General features: G+C 42.3%; 2 protein-coding genes and 1 long non-coding RNA gene across 5 annotated transcripts in view; 1 reads left to right on the forward strand and 2 right to left on the reverse strand.

Annotated features, from left to right (window-relative positions):
• Positions 1–15,340, forward strand: part of LOC114845087 (NACHT, LRR and PYD domains-containing protein 3-like) — a 182,779-nt gene that overhangs the window by 52,575 nt on the left and 114,864 nt on the right. The gene's annotated exons all lie outside the window — the stretch shown is intronic.
• On the reverse strand, positions 8,184–9,193 carry LOC129603824 (uncharacterized). The gene is made up of 2 exons (XR_008694053.1): positions 8,859–9,193; positions 8,184–8,729 (listed from the first exon to the last, which is right to left on the reverse strand). It is a non-coding gene; the product is annotated as an uncharacterized LOC129603824 (long non-coding RNA).
• The window catches only part of LOC114845095 (OX-2 membrane glycoprotein-like), a 123,424-nt gene continuing 122,735 nt past the window's right edge, over positions 14,652–15,340 (reverse strand). For 2 of the 3 annotated variants that reach the window (XM_055507039.1, XM_055507038.1), the window contains exon 6: positions 14,652–15,315. In XM_055507039.1, coding sequence (XP_055363014.1) covers positions 15,186–15,315 — 130 coding nt within the window. In that variant the 3' untranslated portion in view covers positions 14,652–15,185. The remainder of the gene's footprint in view (positions 15,316–15,340) is intronic. The other variant, XM_055507040.1, reaches the window with a different exon arrangement.

Below are 15,340 nucleotides of genomic sequence, written 5' to 3' on the forward strand. Positions count from 1 at the left end.
AGTTTATTGTCTTTGGATTAAACTAAAATTCTCATTGTCATGCTTTTGGTTCTTTCAAGTTATGGTTTTTCGATGGTCTCCACCGTCTGCTGCCACTATCCAACATTGCTCGGCTCATTTTAAAAATCAAACTTCTATTATCACAAGTCTAGAAACACAGCAAATATTTAGTAAAAAGTATCTCGTTTCCCCGTCAGGGGTCGCCACAGCGAATGATTTGCATGGTTGATTTGGCTTTTCGATCACAATAAATCACTGAAAACTCGTCTTTTTTTAACTTCGCCTTCACCCTAACAATGTGCATCTTCTACTACATCAGGTCACATTTAGCATTTTTTCCATCCCCTTCATGTTAGCCCGTCATTTGAATGAAGAGATCCTAATTTATTAAAAGGCATATAGTAGCAGTCCCATTTCTGGTGGATACAAAGTCATAAAGAAGTAACTTATTCCATCTGACACAATGTGTTTGTGACTCGGCTAGAGATGAACCTGTGACATTGACCCTTGACCATGGCAAGTGAGCAGTGCAATCCTCTCACCACTGTGCCAAACGGCTGGAGGTACCAGAGTGAATACAGTATTTACTATATACATACAACATACAAATATAGTCAAAACAAATATAGTTTTCTACCAGAGTATAGTACAGTAAGTCAACTGACTGAACGTTTGACCTTGAATAAAACTATACAGTAAATATCATCCTATTGATGATGGCGGTAGACCACAAAGTATTAAGTAAAACTGTTAAAAAACTGTTACGTTTTTTGTGTTTGTTACATAGTGACATAAAAAGTTACAGTACGATAATTTAGTAGTGAATTACTCCAAAACTATACAGTAAACTATACTAAAAAAGATTTCATATTTACTGTGGTAGTAGTCTATTAGGAACTAAGTAGAGGTCTGAAGGAGCATGTAGTATATTCTGCAGTATATGTTATATTATATTTTATCATATCTTTTTTGTGTGACTGGTCAGTAACTGGGGTTAAAGAAAGTTGTCAAGCTTACCTTGAGTGATGTCAAGTGCGTTTTGAGTAGTTAGATAACACAAGAGGCCAAATGCCATTCTTTTTGAGTGGACGTCAATGCTTTGTTTATGTCTTATTTGGGCACATGCTGAAAGCTGTGGTGAAGGTTTAAAACACAGGCCCACCGTGAGTTTCAGAGGTTCGCTTTAGACCTCTTCACCCTCTCAAGGGCAAGGGGAACTCAAATCACGTGGAATATGTGTCATAACGACACCACATAAGAAATTCCCATGCCTCAGAGCTAACTGAAACAAGAAACCCCATTGGCAGAACTAAAAGTGGTGGTGTTTGTTTTTACGAAACAAGAGCTGGTGCAGTGACATGACTGTGATTTCCCAGCACTGCTCTCTGGAGTTGAAAACCCTATTCATTAACTGTAAACTGTTTTATTCTCTGCGCGACTCCTCTTTATTTATCCTGGCCACTGCTTACATGCCACCAACCACAGACCAGCGTGAGGATCAGGAACTATGTATGGAACAATCACATCCAGACTCCCTGTTTATGATCCTTATAATAAAGGCAATCTGAGAAGATAACCTCCCAAGTACAGACAGCAAGTTAAATGCCTGACCAGAGAGGAGAACACACTGGATCATTGATACGACACAATAACCAGAGCATATCGGTGCCTCGCGCTGCTCTGGGTTGATCAGACCATGATCCAGCTTTACTCATGTTTAGATGTAATGGATAGGGATGTGTTGAGAGCTGCTACAGATGATCTGGATGAAAACACAGACACTGTAACGTCAAACATCCAGTTCTGTGAGGACAGCATTATACCAATACGAACCAGGGTGAGTAATGACAACACAAGCCCTGGTTCTCATGTAAACTTAGACAGCTGAAGTAGAAAAGGAGGCTGCTTTCAGGAAAGGTGATGAAGACTGCTATAAAAAGCCACGTTCATGTTTAGAAGGTGAGAAATGCAAAAACACAATATTCTGAAAAACTTCAGCAGCAGCTCTCTACAAACACCTCTGTATGGAGGAGCCTCCACTCACCCACCACAGAGGACCCCCCACATCTCAGAAGATCCCTCATTAAAGTCCGACTCGTTAACCCCCCCCCTACCGCAGCTGCAGCCACCTCAATTTATGTTCAGCTACTGTCAGGCAGGAGGTCCAGAACTTCACGTCAGCGTCATGGAACCTCCTAGCTTTACTTTAGACAACAGCTACTTACATGTATTGTCATTAAAGGGAGAACATGACAACAGTCTTTAATCCACCTACTGTGTTCGTGTTTCTGGAAGCACCGAGTAGATGACAGTTCTCAGATTGAGCTAAGCTTCATCTTCACAGAGATCTTTAGATGTTCAAAATCTTTCTAAACTTTACCTCTAAACACCAAACAAAATACTGGACAAATGTGGTGAAGATGAAAGTTGTCATTACACAGAATCCTGCATATTCTGGTTCTTCTTATTGATACATTAACTTCACTGCTACAACTTCACTAAGCAGTTGGTCAAAAACTGAAGCTTTATCATTTTTTGAACCAAGCTGTTTCATCTAACACAACACATTAGTGTGCATGAAATGACTAATATGTAACAAAGAGATGACCCTTGTACAGCAATGAGGTTTTATCTGATCTGGAATCAGTTCGTCAGCAGAGAATGTGAAACTCTGGTCAGAGTCCAAAAACCGTGTTACATACACACATCTATAGATTCTTTAAGAGAGAAGATTGATAAACAGAAAAAAACAAGAAACTCAATAAGACAGAAAAATTAAATAAATTATTTTTCCTGATGTTAAAAGTTAAACATGAATGTTTGAAATATGAGTTTAAAAAAATATAACTGATGTGTTCAATGAATACATATAATGTACATGTTAACAACTAAATATCAGTAAGACACAACTGCTACAAACCTTCTACACCAGGAAAAACAAACTAAAGATCCTACAGACGAAGAGAACGAATTAAAAAAAAGCAAACTTACAATTGTTCTCCAGAGTAGAAGACGATGACTCTCTTCATACCTAACACAGGTGAACTGTTATCTACAACTGAAGCAGGAAACAGGAGCAGATTTTCACAATAGGAGACATCATGTTGCATGACTGACAGCAAGCTGGGATTTCATTACTGGAGATAAATGTTAATGATTGCAGCGTCTGGTGGTGAAGAGAGAAACTGTCTGATTCAGCAGAAATTATGGTTTAAACAGTGTTTTACCGTCAGTGGTGAACGGCGCATGAAGGAAAAACAGGAAGCAGGACACACTGTGAAAACCTAGTTCACAGTGTGAATAACACTGAATATTGCATCAGTGTGATAGATGTGTGTGGAGTCAGAGATCGGCTAAGGTGAAACTCAAACTACTGTAGGTTTGTTGTTTAAAGGCAGCTGGTTGAGTCAAGTGAGGCAGGACTGGACTCTGGATCAGAGCGTCATCAGTGAGAAGCAGACTGATGTTAGAGTATCGTAGGAACAACTGGATAAAACATTTCCATAGGAAAAATGCACAGTGAATGCTGCCATGCTGAATGTATTGCTGGAGAATTGCTGAAAACAGCTGAAACAGTTGTAGCTTTGAAGGGAACCCGTTAAACAGTAAGAGTCTTCACTAGTCATAATAAAACATTTGAAAGCAGAAATACTGCTATTTTTACCTGAGAATTTGAATTGGTGGTCTTATTTTGAAAGGTTATGGACAAAACATGCACATAATATTACTAACCTATAAAGTAGTCTCATTAAGTAGCCCTATTAAACTAGTCAAAACCTTGAACCTTGAATTTGAAACTTTTATTGTGAAAGTTACCTTGGAAAAGGTGTGTGGCCAATTGCTAAACTCTAAAACAGTCTTATTAATTAGCAGTCATTGCTGCACGTGCATGCACGTGCATCTTCCATATCCTTTCAGAATCAGAGCACCAATTTAATACCTCTGCTGGTTAAATCATCCGAGCCGTGATCAACCTTACGGATCAATGATGACGACCTACTGCACCTATTCACCGCTGCCAGCAGGTAGATGGGCACCTACCGGCTCATAGGTATGGGCTGATAACCACTGATAATGACCATTGAATGGCGTGATAATGTCAGAAGCCGCTCTCCTGTTTTATTGTGTAGCATTTCCGGTTTCTAGCCTCATCCCGTTAGCTCAAGCCTTACTTCCGGTTTTCAGTACACGCACCTGTGTTGCATTTGCCATTACTTACCAGGACATTTAACCACCACCTGTTACCACAGTTATCCACCAGATCGTTGTACTGTATGCATGTCGTCACTTTCCATCAATCATTTGTTTAGCTCATCTCGTTGTCGACCCTGTTCTGTGTTTCCGACTGTTGATTCTCGCCTGATCCTGACCGTACCGTACTCTGTTGATTCTGTTGCTGAACCCTGCTTGTTAACTGGACCTGATTAAGCCTGCCGATTCCAATCCGTTAATCTGAGCCCTCGGTTATTGATCCACGCTTGTTACCGGACCCGATTACGCCTGCTCCCTCTGTGCCTCAATCCTTGTGCTTACACGTGAATGACCTGGACTGTCTGTGACTACGATTCCTGTATTAAAATCCTTTTATTCGAACCATCTCTGTCTGTCAGAGTGGAGCCCAGGATGCAGAGTCGCAGTCTTACACGCCTCTCTGCATGTTCTCTACAGCCGCCACCCACTCTTAGTCTTAGTTATCGCATAGAGACTGTGTCTGCTTCTCGACCACCTAAACTATACAAGTCACAAACAAATCAAAGAGGAGTGATTTACCAGAATTTAATAAACATTGGGGGTGGTTGTTCAGGATTTGCAGGGAGGACTTCCTGCACCTGACACGGGTGTAACAGTTTCAGAGTAGGACGAGGTCTGTCTCCATTGGATAAAGTCTCAAAATGTGAAAAAAGAAGGAAATGCACTTCTACCGTGCTCAGTGTGTGTAAATGTGACCCATAGAGTCATAGGAACGCTCTAAAATGTCTAAACAGTGGATTTTGCATGATATGATTCAGATTAAGAGACTGCAGTTTGTCAGAGATCAGCTGTGATTCTCTGGTCTCATCTTTGAAGTCCAACCCATCACATCTGACACAACTGGACCTGAGCTACAACAACCTGCAGGATTCATCAGTGAAGCATCTTCTTGACCTGGAGCAGAGTAAACTCAGTTAGTGTCACAGCAGAGATCCAGTGTTTCCTGTAAAGCTCCAGTCACTCATCAAAGTGTCGTAGCATCAACACTAACTACTGATCAGGATCATGTGTGTCACAGCGCTGAGATCAGTCTGGCTGATAGAACCATGGTTCCATGTAGTAACCATGTGGTGCTGGTCCAGAGCAGAACCTCTGCTGAAGTCCAGTCATCACATCTGTGTCTGTGTCCTTCTGTCATTAGTTGCTCCAAAGCTTCTCATGTTTCTGTATCAGCTGACGTTTCAAAGCAGAGAAGATGTTGGTCACCACACAGCGACTCTGTCTGTGATGGACCAACAGGAAGTCGCCTCTAAATCCATGACTCAGCAGTTTGTTTTCTTGGTGGACTGGAGGAAAATGTGCAGTCAGTTGTCCTGGATGTGACAGATGATGAAGGGAGTCTCTGTAGACACTCACTGATCTGCTCTCTGCTCTCATTCTCTCTGCAGGTGATACTGATCCGAATGTAGAAGCAGCAGCAGTGTGTGGGTGGAGGTTCTGACTGGTCCATGTTACTGGGAGCAGAGCTTCATCCACAACTGACTGACAGAGGAACCAGAACCAGTGGAGACGACTCTTCATGTGAACTGATCTGAGACCAGCTGCTCTGTGTCCAGTCCACCAGGATCATGTGGGAAATGAAGCGTGTGGTGCAGTAGTTAGACATCGGGGACAGTGTTGACTGTAGTTCTTCTTCAGGCTCCTCTAGAGGTCAGTGACTGAGAACTTACTACCAGCTGGAGCTTTGTTTTCTAACCATCCTGGGCTCAAAGAGCTACAGGACAACAAATGGGCTTTAGCGTCTAGAACCATTGGACCAATCAGATCAGAGAGAGACCAGACTGACGGCTCTGCTTTTCTAATGGAAACCCTGGTCAGAGAACGTTGGTTATGTCTCTATCAGAGACCATGGATCAATCTGCAGGTTCACTACTTCCGTGTTCACCACAGTCGGTGAGGACCTGTTAACATTTAACAGCTGCTAAAGTTTCTCTGCCACTTATTGTGTCAGGAGTAAATACTCCATCAGGCCACTAGACGGCGCTCATCTCTAGAAAGGAGCCCTAAAACCCTACACAGGTTCTAGTAGTACTGACCCACCTAAACCTGTGCTGTGTTCACCTGTGAATTTGTTTAGCTGTGTCATGAATTTTAACTACAACCTACAAATATTTCCTGTGTTTTATAAGATATTCCTGTTGTTCGCATGGTTATAGTCCAAATTAAAGACCAGAAACTAAGAGGAACCTTTTTATTGTTCAGTGTTTTCACCCGTATAAAACCAACTAGAATAACAACCTGCTTGATTCTAATATAACTCTTGATTCGAAATTTTTCATAAAGAGGCAGATGAGAGAGTTGTCTTTTGTGTGATTTATTATAAAAATAAAGGAAAATAAAAATAATGGGGAAAGTAAATCTAAAGCATGGATATTGATCGTGCACATCAACAAACGAAAAACCAGCTGGGGAGATCAGTGCACACACCACGAAGGTGTGATACAAAGAGTCCTCAAGTTGCTTCTGCCTTTTAACCCCTTTCTGTGGCTCTGGTGGAATGTCTCTCTGCAGCAATGGAATTGTTTGTGCCACCTTATCTTGCTGTGAGTGAGAATCTTTACATTCTCACTTCTGCATCATCATGTCTTGTTATCCAAAGGAAGGAACACCGAGCTTCCAAGACAAGATGCATTGGCTTTAACAGCCTTGGGTCTGGTGGGGAGTCAGATAGGATGGAGCCAGAGTCTGGGTGTAGAAGACAAACATATATCATGAATTATTAGTCAGTCAAATGGAACATCAGATGTTTAGACTCGATGTACGTCAGGGCACAAGAGATTAGTTGTTTGTGTAAGAATGTTCAGTATTGCACCTAACCAGCACATGACGACTGTGTTGGATAAGAAAAAGCACAAAGGCAAAATGTTTCCATTACATTCCCCCCTTTTTGATTACACCTTAATCAAACACTAAAAGAATAAAAATTGTCAAACAGTGCATTTTGTAATAATAACGGACCTTACAAATGAAACAGTGAGTGTATTAACTCCTCAAGATTCAAAAACACGGCGGCACGGTTGCCATCAGACCCAAACCAGACTCCATGGCTACAGGTGGAACCATTCGTCTGCCAGAGTCTGCGTTCCTGTGAGGTAGAAATGTTCAAAGCACAGGGAGAGAGAGAAAGGAGAGGGTAGAGAGAGTTGAAGAGGGAAAAAGGATCAGGAGAGGGAGGGGTTGCCGGGTAGCGACCTTCGCAGCAGCGTCTGCAGCTGCATGTCAGCAGAAACAAAGTCTTCACTGATAGTGTGAGTCGGACAGTTACAAACACACTCTCCTTCTGCTAGTTTACCAGATTCAGTCAACGCGATCAACTCTGCAACCTGAGCAGAGTAGTGTCTTTACAAAGAGCTAGACTTCAAGAAGGCATCTTGATAGTAACGTTCAGCATGTTGAGCAAGGTGGTGTTGTATCTAAGCCATCGGGCTGTAGAAAGTCAGATGTTTTCTGTTCCTAAAGTATCAAAGACAGTATGAGGAACCAACAAGGTGATGTCAGAGTCGCAACAACGTCACATGATGCCAGCACGGCTTCCTCTGTTGCAGCCACTGCTCATGGACAACGTGGACGTCCAACAGCAGCTGGTTGAAGCAGGAAAATAGGCTACAGGACAAAAGAACAGAAGTCGTACAACCTGATTTCTCATCCACTGTTTGAGTGAAAGGTCGCATAGGGTCAGATCAGGAAGACCCAAAGGAGGAGCCTGAAGAGCAAGCATGAGGTCAGTGAACGTTGTTCAGCCTCAGACGTCCACGTGAGACAAGAAGTGGACGATGAAGACGTCTGCATCAGAACCCTGAGTGGGGCCTCAGAGACAGTAAAGTTACGAATGAAGTTCCTACAATAAGAACAAAGACCTAGAAAAGACAAGAGCTGTTTTTACGTGCACGGTTTAGGCAGGTTTCAAATTGCTTCAACTCTGTTGGGTGAGATGGATTTGCCATCAGCTGTAATTACAATGACCCAGAAAATAACCTTTGTCTGAACAAACTGTAATTTAGACAGGCTCTTTGTGGCCTGTAGCATCCAATGTTTCAGTAGCTTAGTGGTGTCTGCAGTAACGCCATCTATGGCTTCCTTTCAGAGGGTGCTGTTGTTTACATGGTCTGTGGTCAGATTTAGGTGTGATGACCACTGGTTCACATCCTCTGATCAAACCTACATCATGTCTGTGTGTGAGCCACAGGGAAGCAGGGCTTCCTGTAAGGCTGAGTGTTGGGTCAGAGCGTCCTCTGAAAAATAAAAATAAAAACAAAAGCATGTAGTGTGTGTCATTAGAATGCAGAGGTATCAAGTTCACTGTTTGCTGCACATGACGGGCAGAATAAAAAAAGTTTTCTAAAAGTATGCAAAGTAGTTGAATACGTCACATGGGGTCAGAAGTCGTTCACCAGTCTCCACTCCGTTGACATCTGTTCACGAAAGGACCCACGTCCTGCATCTGTCTCCATCATGTTTTCACAGAGGGACGTGTGGAACTGTAGAATAAAAATCAAAATCTTTTTGTTCGTTAGTAAAAGAAATCGCAAGCGCAGACCTGTGTTCATCCCAAAAGAGGGAAGTTGAGGTCAGTTTGTGTGTGTGTGTGAAATCATAACTCTTTAAACCTCTCATCAGGACCAGAAGACACATGTGCTGTACAGGACAGGTCAGATGCGTCTCTGGAGGTCGTATCACATGGAAACAAGCTGTGATGCAGCCTGTGTGAGGGCCTCAGTTACAGCCCCCCCTCAGCAGCCAATGATAAGAGCACAGCTGAGCTGAAGTTAACACCAACAAAAGAGGGATTATTTAGAATGTCTGTAGATGTGACCTGTACTCTGTCTGGAGTGGAAATCAATCAAATACCTAAACTACACATCAGATCTCTTCCTAAAAAATTAACTGGGCATAAGTTTGAAAGCAGAAATGAAAGTTAAGGTGTCTTGCTGTCAGATGTTGCACAAGACAGTGGACAGTAAGTTTTTCTTTAATAGTCTGGTACGTACAGTAATTGTTATTACTTCTCTCTAATAGTCGTCTTCCCTTTAATAGTCATTTATAGTGTGTTTCAGTCAGTTTCAGTCTTCCTACAGTCTGGTTTTGTTTTTGTTTTTTTTCTACAGTCTGTTTTGTTTTCTATAGTCTGTTCAGACAAACCTATAGTGTGCACAAATCTTTTTAGAAACATGGAGGATTTTATTACTAAATTTGTTGCAAATTAAAATAGTTTAAATCCATCAGACTGTAAAGTCATGCAGCAGTTGTCATTTAGCTGTTTGTCATCATTTTAAAATCACTTTTTTTTTAGCAAAAAGCGATTCTTCATTGTGAGCAGATAAGCATGAACATGAATTTGAGCGTGTATCAGCTGTAAGCGTGTTTCTTCATTGCGTGTATAAATGTGTGTGTGTGTATGTTTGCGGTACCGTCTTCTACGTCACGTAAAAGGAACCGTCACCTTCCTCCTTCCCCAACCATCAGTCTGATGTGAGCGCCAGTGGGTGAAGCCTTTTGATGGGACAGTTGTTCCTCGATGACAGACCTTTCCTGGATCCTCAGATGCAGCTCTATTGGGCCGATCACGTCTGAAGCCTCTCTGTTGTTTCAACCAGTGTCTGTGTCAGAGCACGTCTTCTCTGCTGTTGCTCTGTCCTTGTTTTCCTTTGCTGATTGTCATAAGCAGGTGTCTGTGTCAGACACACACGCTTGTAGTAGTTGGTTCATCTGATGAGCCCAGAACGTGATGGCTGCAGACGTTGTGGGAGTCTGTGAGGCGTCCATGCTGTGGTGTGTGTCCTCCAGCTGCTGTGGTGTCAGAGCTTCCACCCTGTTCTGGTTGTTGGTCGGCGCTTCTTCTCCTTCGGTTCTTCTGCTGATGGTGGGAAAGGAGTCCAGATCCGGATTTACCCTCATCGCGCTCGGTTCTGCATTAGAATAGACAGCAGAAACAATGGGAGCATTTGCTCTTGACATTGTGTGTGTGTGTGTGTGTGTGTGTGTGTGTGTGTGTGTGTGTGTGTGTGTGTGTGTGTGTGTGTGTGTGTGTGTGTGTGTGTGTGTGTGTGTGTGTGTGTGTGGCAGAGTGTAAACAATCCTTCCCCAGAGTTGTTATCTCCTTTCTTTCTGTTACTTTCATCTCTTGTTTCTTTTAGGGGTTTAGTTTTGATAGTTTTGCTTTTTCAAATCTCATCTTTTGTATCTAACTTTTCTTTTAAAGGTGCATATGTCTTTTACACTAAGTGATTCTCCTTTTGAACCCATAACCAGTTTCCCACTCATGGAAACATGAAACGCACTAATAATATTTACTATATTTACTTTGTACTTTTGTAATGCTGCAGTCTGGTGGTGGAGACTTAGATCGCCCCAAACCCATCTTTCAGAGTCCCGGCGGTTTTTCTTTTTCTACTTTTTTGTGTTCCGGCCGGAACCTTTTTACGAAATTTCTCTTCCACGGACGTCTCCGTAGAAAGGGAACCGCTCAGATCAGCGACAGAGTTCTCAGAAGTGGTCCCTCACCGTCAGGCCCCTCTAAGACCCGGGTCCCTCGTATCTCAAAACCACTTCCCCCTGCAAACACGCTCCGTCTTACAGAAGCCGTCTTTTATTTCTTGTCCACTCCCTTTGGACTGCGCTCAGATCTGCACACTGGTCTGTATCCTCAGTACAGACAAAAAGCTCGTTCCACGAGCCAACCCTTAGCAACCACCGTCTCAGCCACCAGACTTTGACCTTATTAAGATACATTAACATGTATTATTGGGATTATTATTATTTTTTGATGTGATTAATTTTAATTTTTACTAATCAAATTTAGTGTTTCAACCAAATAGAAGATTTCTTTTTTTTCTTCAACCAACTGAAATATTTCAGCTTCAATAAATGAAAGTTTCAGATCAATCACCACAAAGAAATCTCTCTCACTGGCCGAGCCAAGTCCACCTGTGTATTGAGTTTCTAGTTTGAGTTGAGTGTTGTTGATTCGTCAATGAATGTTACATGGACCTGTCTTCACTTGTGCCTCATGGTTCTGTTTTGTCCTTATCCAGGTTTGTTTGCTCGTGCTGAATCTGTGGTGTCCCTGTGTTCTGTGTTTAGATTTGTAATTATTCGTGTGAGCCCTTTATCCTGCTAGTGCAGTGATCTTTAGTTAGCTATTACTTGTTCCTTTAGTGTATGTTTTGTTGCTTCATTACATCTTATTATTGTTACTTAGTACGTGTATGGGTCATTGTGTTTTTAGTCTAGTTTGTCCCGTGTGAGTGTAACATTTTTAACATCCTCCATTTATCATCAAGGATAAAAATCTGTTGTTTCATATAATGAACTGATTTCCAGACCAACGTGTCAGAAGCCAGAACGTGAGCTGGTTCTGGGTGGACTCTTCCAACCACTGGTTCTGTTTCCAAGCACCAAACAAGCTCTGCTGCTTCTAGTTCTGACAGAAATATGGCTGCAGGTATCTGATGATCCATGTGCTGAGATTTGAAGGTTGCAGGAGGGTGAAGCAGGACGAAAAGCTCCATTTACTAGATTTGTAGTTAAGTCCAGCCCTGAATTCAAAGTTCTGGTTTCTCCACTTACCAGTGAAACAGAACAAGACTGACTTCAAAGCCAAGTTCTTCCATCATCCGCAGCCAGATGAGCTGAGGATGTTAGTTAGTGCGTCACTACAGATACATCCATGATCCCACTGACACCTGAACAGCTTAGAAAGCACCGATCGAGTGATTACACTGTTGGGCTGCTGATCCAGCTCCAACTGGCAAGAACAGACCACTGAGAGCTGGAGCCACAGAGCTGGAGTCTGGAGGAAGGGTCCACCCACGCTCTGACATGTAGCAGGTACCGACTGTGGGAGGAAGAACCGGAGAACCAGCACAGACTCATAGATAGAGAACAGATGTCCAACGTGCTGCTAACAGCTGCTTCCATCCAGTTTGTGCTATGAGTGTGATGGATGGATTTATGTCTGTGGGGAAGTTGAGGCCCAGCCTCTGGTCATGTAGTGTCACTGCTTTCAGCTGCCAGCAGAGGGCGCCACATGCACAAGGACCTGACTCCAGCTTTAGAGCTGCAGCTGTTTGCAGTGAGGAGGAAGTGAGTCCTGATAACACTCTGACAACACACAGACAGAAAGGCCAAGAGCCGAGTCAATGCAGATAATGATTGACAGCTCACATAATGTGATGTTACACATGCTGCTAAAGCTTCTATTCTGGAAGTGTTTTAACATTTACTGTATGAGACACAGTGAGTCAACAAACATCAAGCTGGAGTGATTCTACACAAGCTTCATACCATACAACTGGGAATGCATGGTATCAAACTAGAAATACTACTGACAGTTAACCTATGCAATGTAACAGTAACAGTGCAGGACTCTTCTCTTTGGGAGAAGGTGCTGGTAAAAAACAGTCTGATCAGATTTGTATATTGGCCGTTCTGTCTGAAAGGAGGCTTCTATTGTTATGCTTATCTAGCTTGCTTAAAAGAGTCAAATGCTCTTTTTAATTGAAAACAGTTCCTGAAGCATGCAGGCTGGCACACACTACATTGAAGTGTACAGTATATGCTAAAATATATACAGAGAAATTAGGGATTTCATTAAGTACATTTGTAAAGTCCAATTCAACCCAATATATCCAGTAACTGATAAACCTCCAGAAGTTTGACAGCTGTGGCAGCATCAGCTACTGTTTGTTGCCTGTCTGTGATAAATAAAGTACATAAAATTCTCAACACTGCCATGAATTTAAATTTTACGAAGTTGCAATTTCTCAGCTTTTGAGAAAGGCTGTAAAGTGCCTGTTGTCTGTCTGTCTGTTCGTCTACCAAACAGCGCGTGATATGACACAATCAGTTCTAAGTTCTGCTCTCAGAACTGCTTCTATACTTAGTACTTGACCCTGATTATACAGGTCAGTCACCTGCATCAGTTTTTTAACAAAGCTCCACCTTTTGGTTTTACCCTGAATTGCAGGATTTGTGCTAAAAATGAGGGAGGTCACATTAGCATGTTTATCACTGCAAACAGCACAAGCAGAGGGGCTGCTGGTAACCGGCTGAGGAGGGTCAGCACCTGTTAGTCGACTGGAATCAGCGAAAATGAACTGCTGCATCTGGAGGCAGTTAGGAGGATATCGAGGAAGAGCCAGTGCCACAAAGACTACACTCACATGTCTGGGAGCACTTTGACCTCATGGACCCTAAAAGGTTGAGTGTCCGATTTGTGGAGCAGCAACACGTCATCAATGCTGCATCATCTGCCTCCAGCCAGAAACAAGCAGCTTTACATCATTGTTTTTTACTGAAACACAGAATCTAAACGAAGCTGCTGTTTGATCTTTTCAAGCTGAGTTGGATGAGACACTGGTGAACATGTTGGTGTTACAGTAGATGCAGCCTTTCAGAGGCTTCAGGGCCTTTGGACAGAAGCTTGACCCACATATGCGCTGCCTTCAAGACAAGCTTGGACACCTTGTGTTCATCACGTTAGCTTGTGTTGGTAGCACCTGCTTTCCTCCAGGACGGATGTGTGCTGCTGCTGGGCATGGGGCTGCTGGTTCCAGACTGTAGAGGGGCCACAGATGCCAGGAAGTGCTATGGATGCAGACACCTGGTTGTTGCCATGGTGACAGCTGACTCTTTCCTGACCATGCATAAAGTCCTGCTCCGTCTTGTTTCTTTTTGGCATAGGACTGGATCCTCTAACAGCATCCACTGTTGGATCCTGTGATGAGCTTCAGAGTGGCTGACACAGGAACCAATCACAACAGCTTTATGACGTTCAGTTTTTTTATTACAATTCTGTAAAAACACAAAGTCAAAGTTTGAAAAAAGCAGTATCATATAACTCTCAAATGTCATATTGGATCAGTCACGGTCCAGGTTAACAACGGCCACCACTGATGCTATTAACCAACAGGGTGCCAGGAGAAATTGAACAACTGTTGGTCAATGAAAGAGAGGAGGCAAAAGGGTTTGTGGTCAGAGAGAGAAAGGAAAGGCAGGAGCACAGATCTGAGAATGGGGGCTCTTAATGTCAGCACAATGACAGTGAAACGCAGAGAGCTAGCAGACATGATGGAGAGAAGGAAGGTAGATGTACTGTCTGTGCAGGAGACGAGGTTGAAACAAAGCAGGTAGTAGTAGTAGTTGGAAAAGTTGATGGTTCACAGGGCGCGCGAGTTGAGTGTCGTACATTTTGACTGTATGAGCAGCTGTGGCCCTTCATACATGTGCAAATGTCCTTCACCAGTGAATTTACTGCTTGTGTGTTCTTAGTTGAATCCAATTAAATTATCAACAAAATTGATTTAAAGTTGTATCACTTGATACAACAATGTCTTTGTGTTAGTTTTTATGCAAATACGGAAAGTTTTGATTTACTTTAAACTGAATATTTAGACTTTAAATTGGTTGTAAATATTTTATTGTAATTTTCAGTTCCATTCAAGGTTTTAAAAAGCATAAAAATAGCAACACTTTAAATTGCAGTTACAGTAGATAGTGTTATTTGAAATGTAGACAGTTATCATCAGCTCTACATTCAAACAGCTAAACAGGTGTTTCTGTCATGAACAGGAATGAAACCAACTGAAACTCATTCACACAGTTTTCTTTTTCAAACACAAAGTTGATTGTAATAAAATGTTCATTACAAAAATCTAAAGTTTGAACCTGAAATAATAGTAAACAGTTAGTAGTACAGTAAACAGCAACATCAGTAACAATCATGGTACAGCAGCACCTTAGACACATGATGATGAGGTTCGTACAGTAGGAAAAGGAAAGCAGGAAATCCTGCGTCCAAAGCTGTGACATAGTGTAACTCTGCCTGATTTACCATTAACAGTAACGTCTGTCTTCTCTCCCAGCTGCTAGATTTTCCTGTTCCAGGTCCTTCTTCATTACCACCATTTAATATTTTAGTTGTAGATCCAACAAACTTACACTTTCTTCCTTTTCTTTAGGGGAGGGGTTCGCTTACTGACCTCAGCTTTCTGCGTTATTGAAGGTGTACAGAGTTCTTCTTGTACCTTAGACAAATTAGTGTCTTCTTTTGAAGGTGCTCGGTTTCTAAAAAGATAATCAGAACATAGTT

This window comes from Betta splendens, chromosome 2, assembly GCF_900634795.4.
Source record: "Betta splendens chromosome 2, fBetSpl5.4, whole genome shotgun sequence".
Classification (NCBI taxonomy): domain Eukaryota; kingdom Metazoa; phylum Chordata; class Actinopteri; order Anabantiformes; family Osphronemidae; genus Betta; species Betta splendens.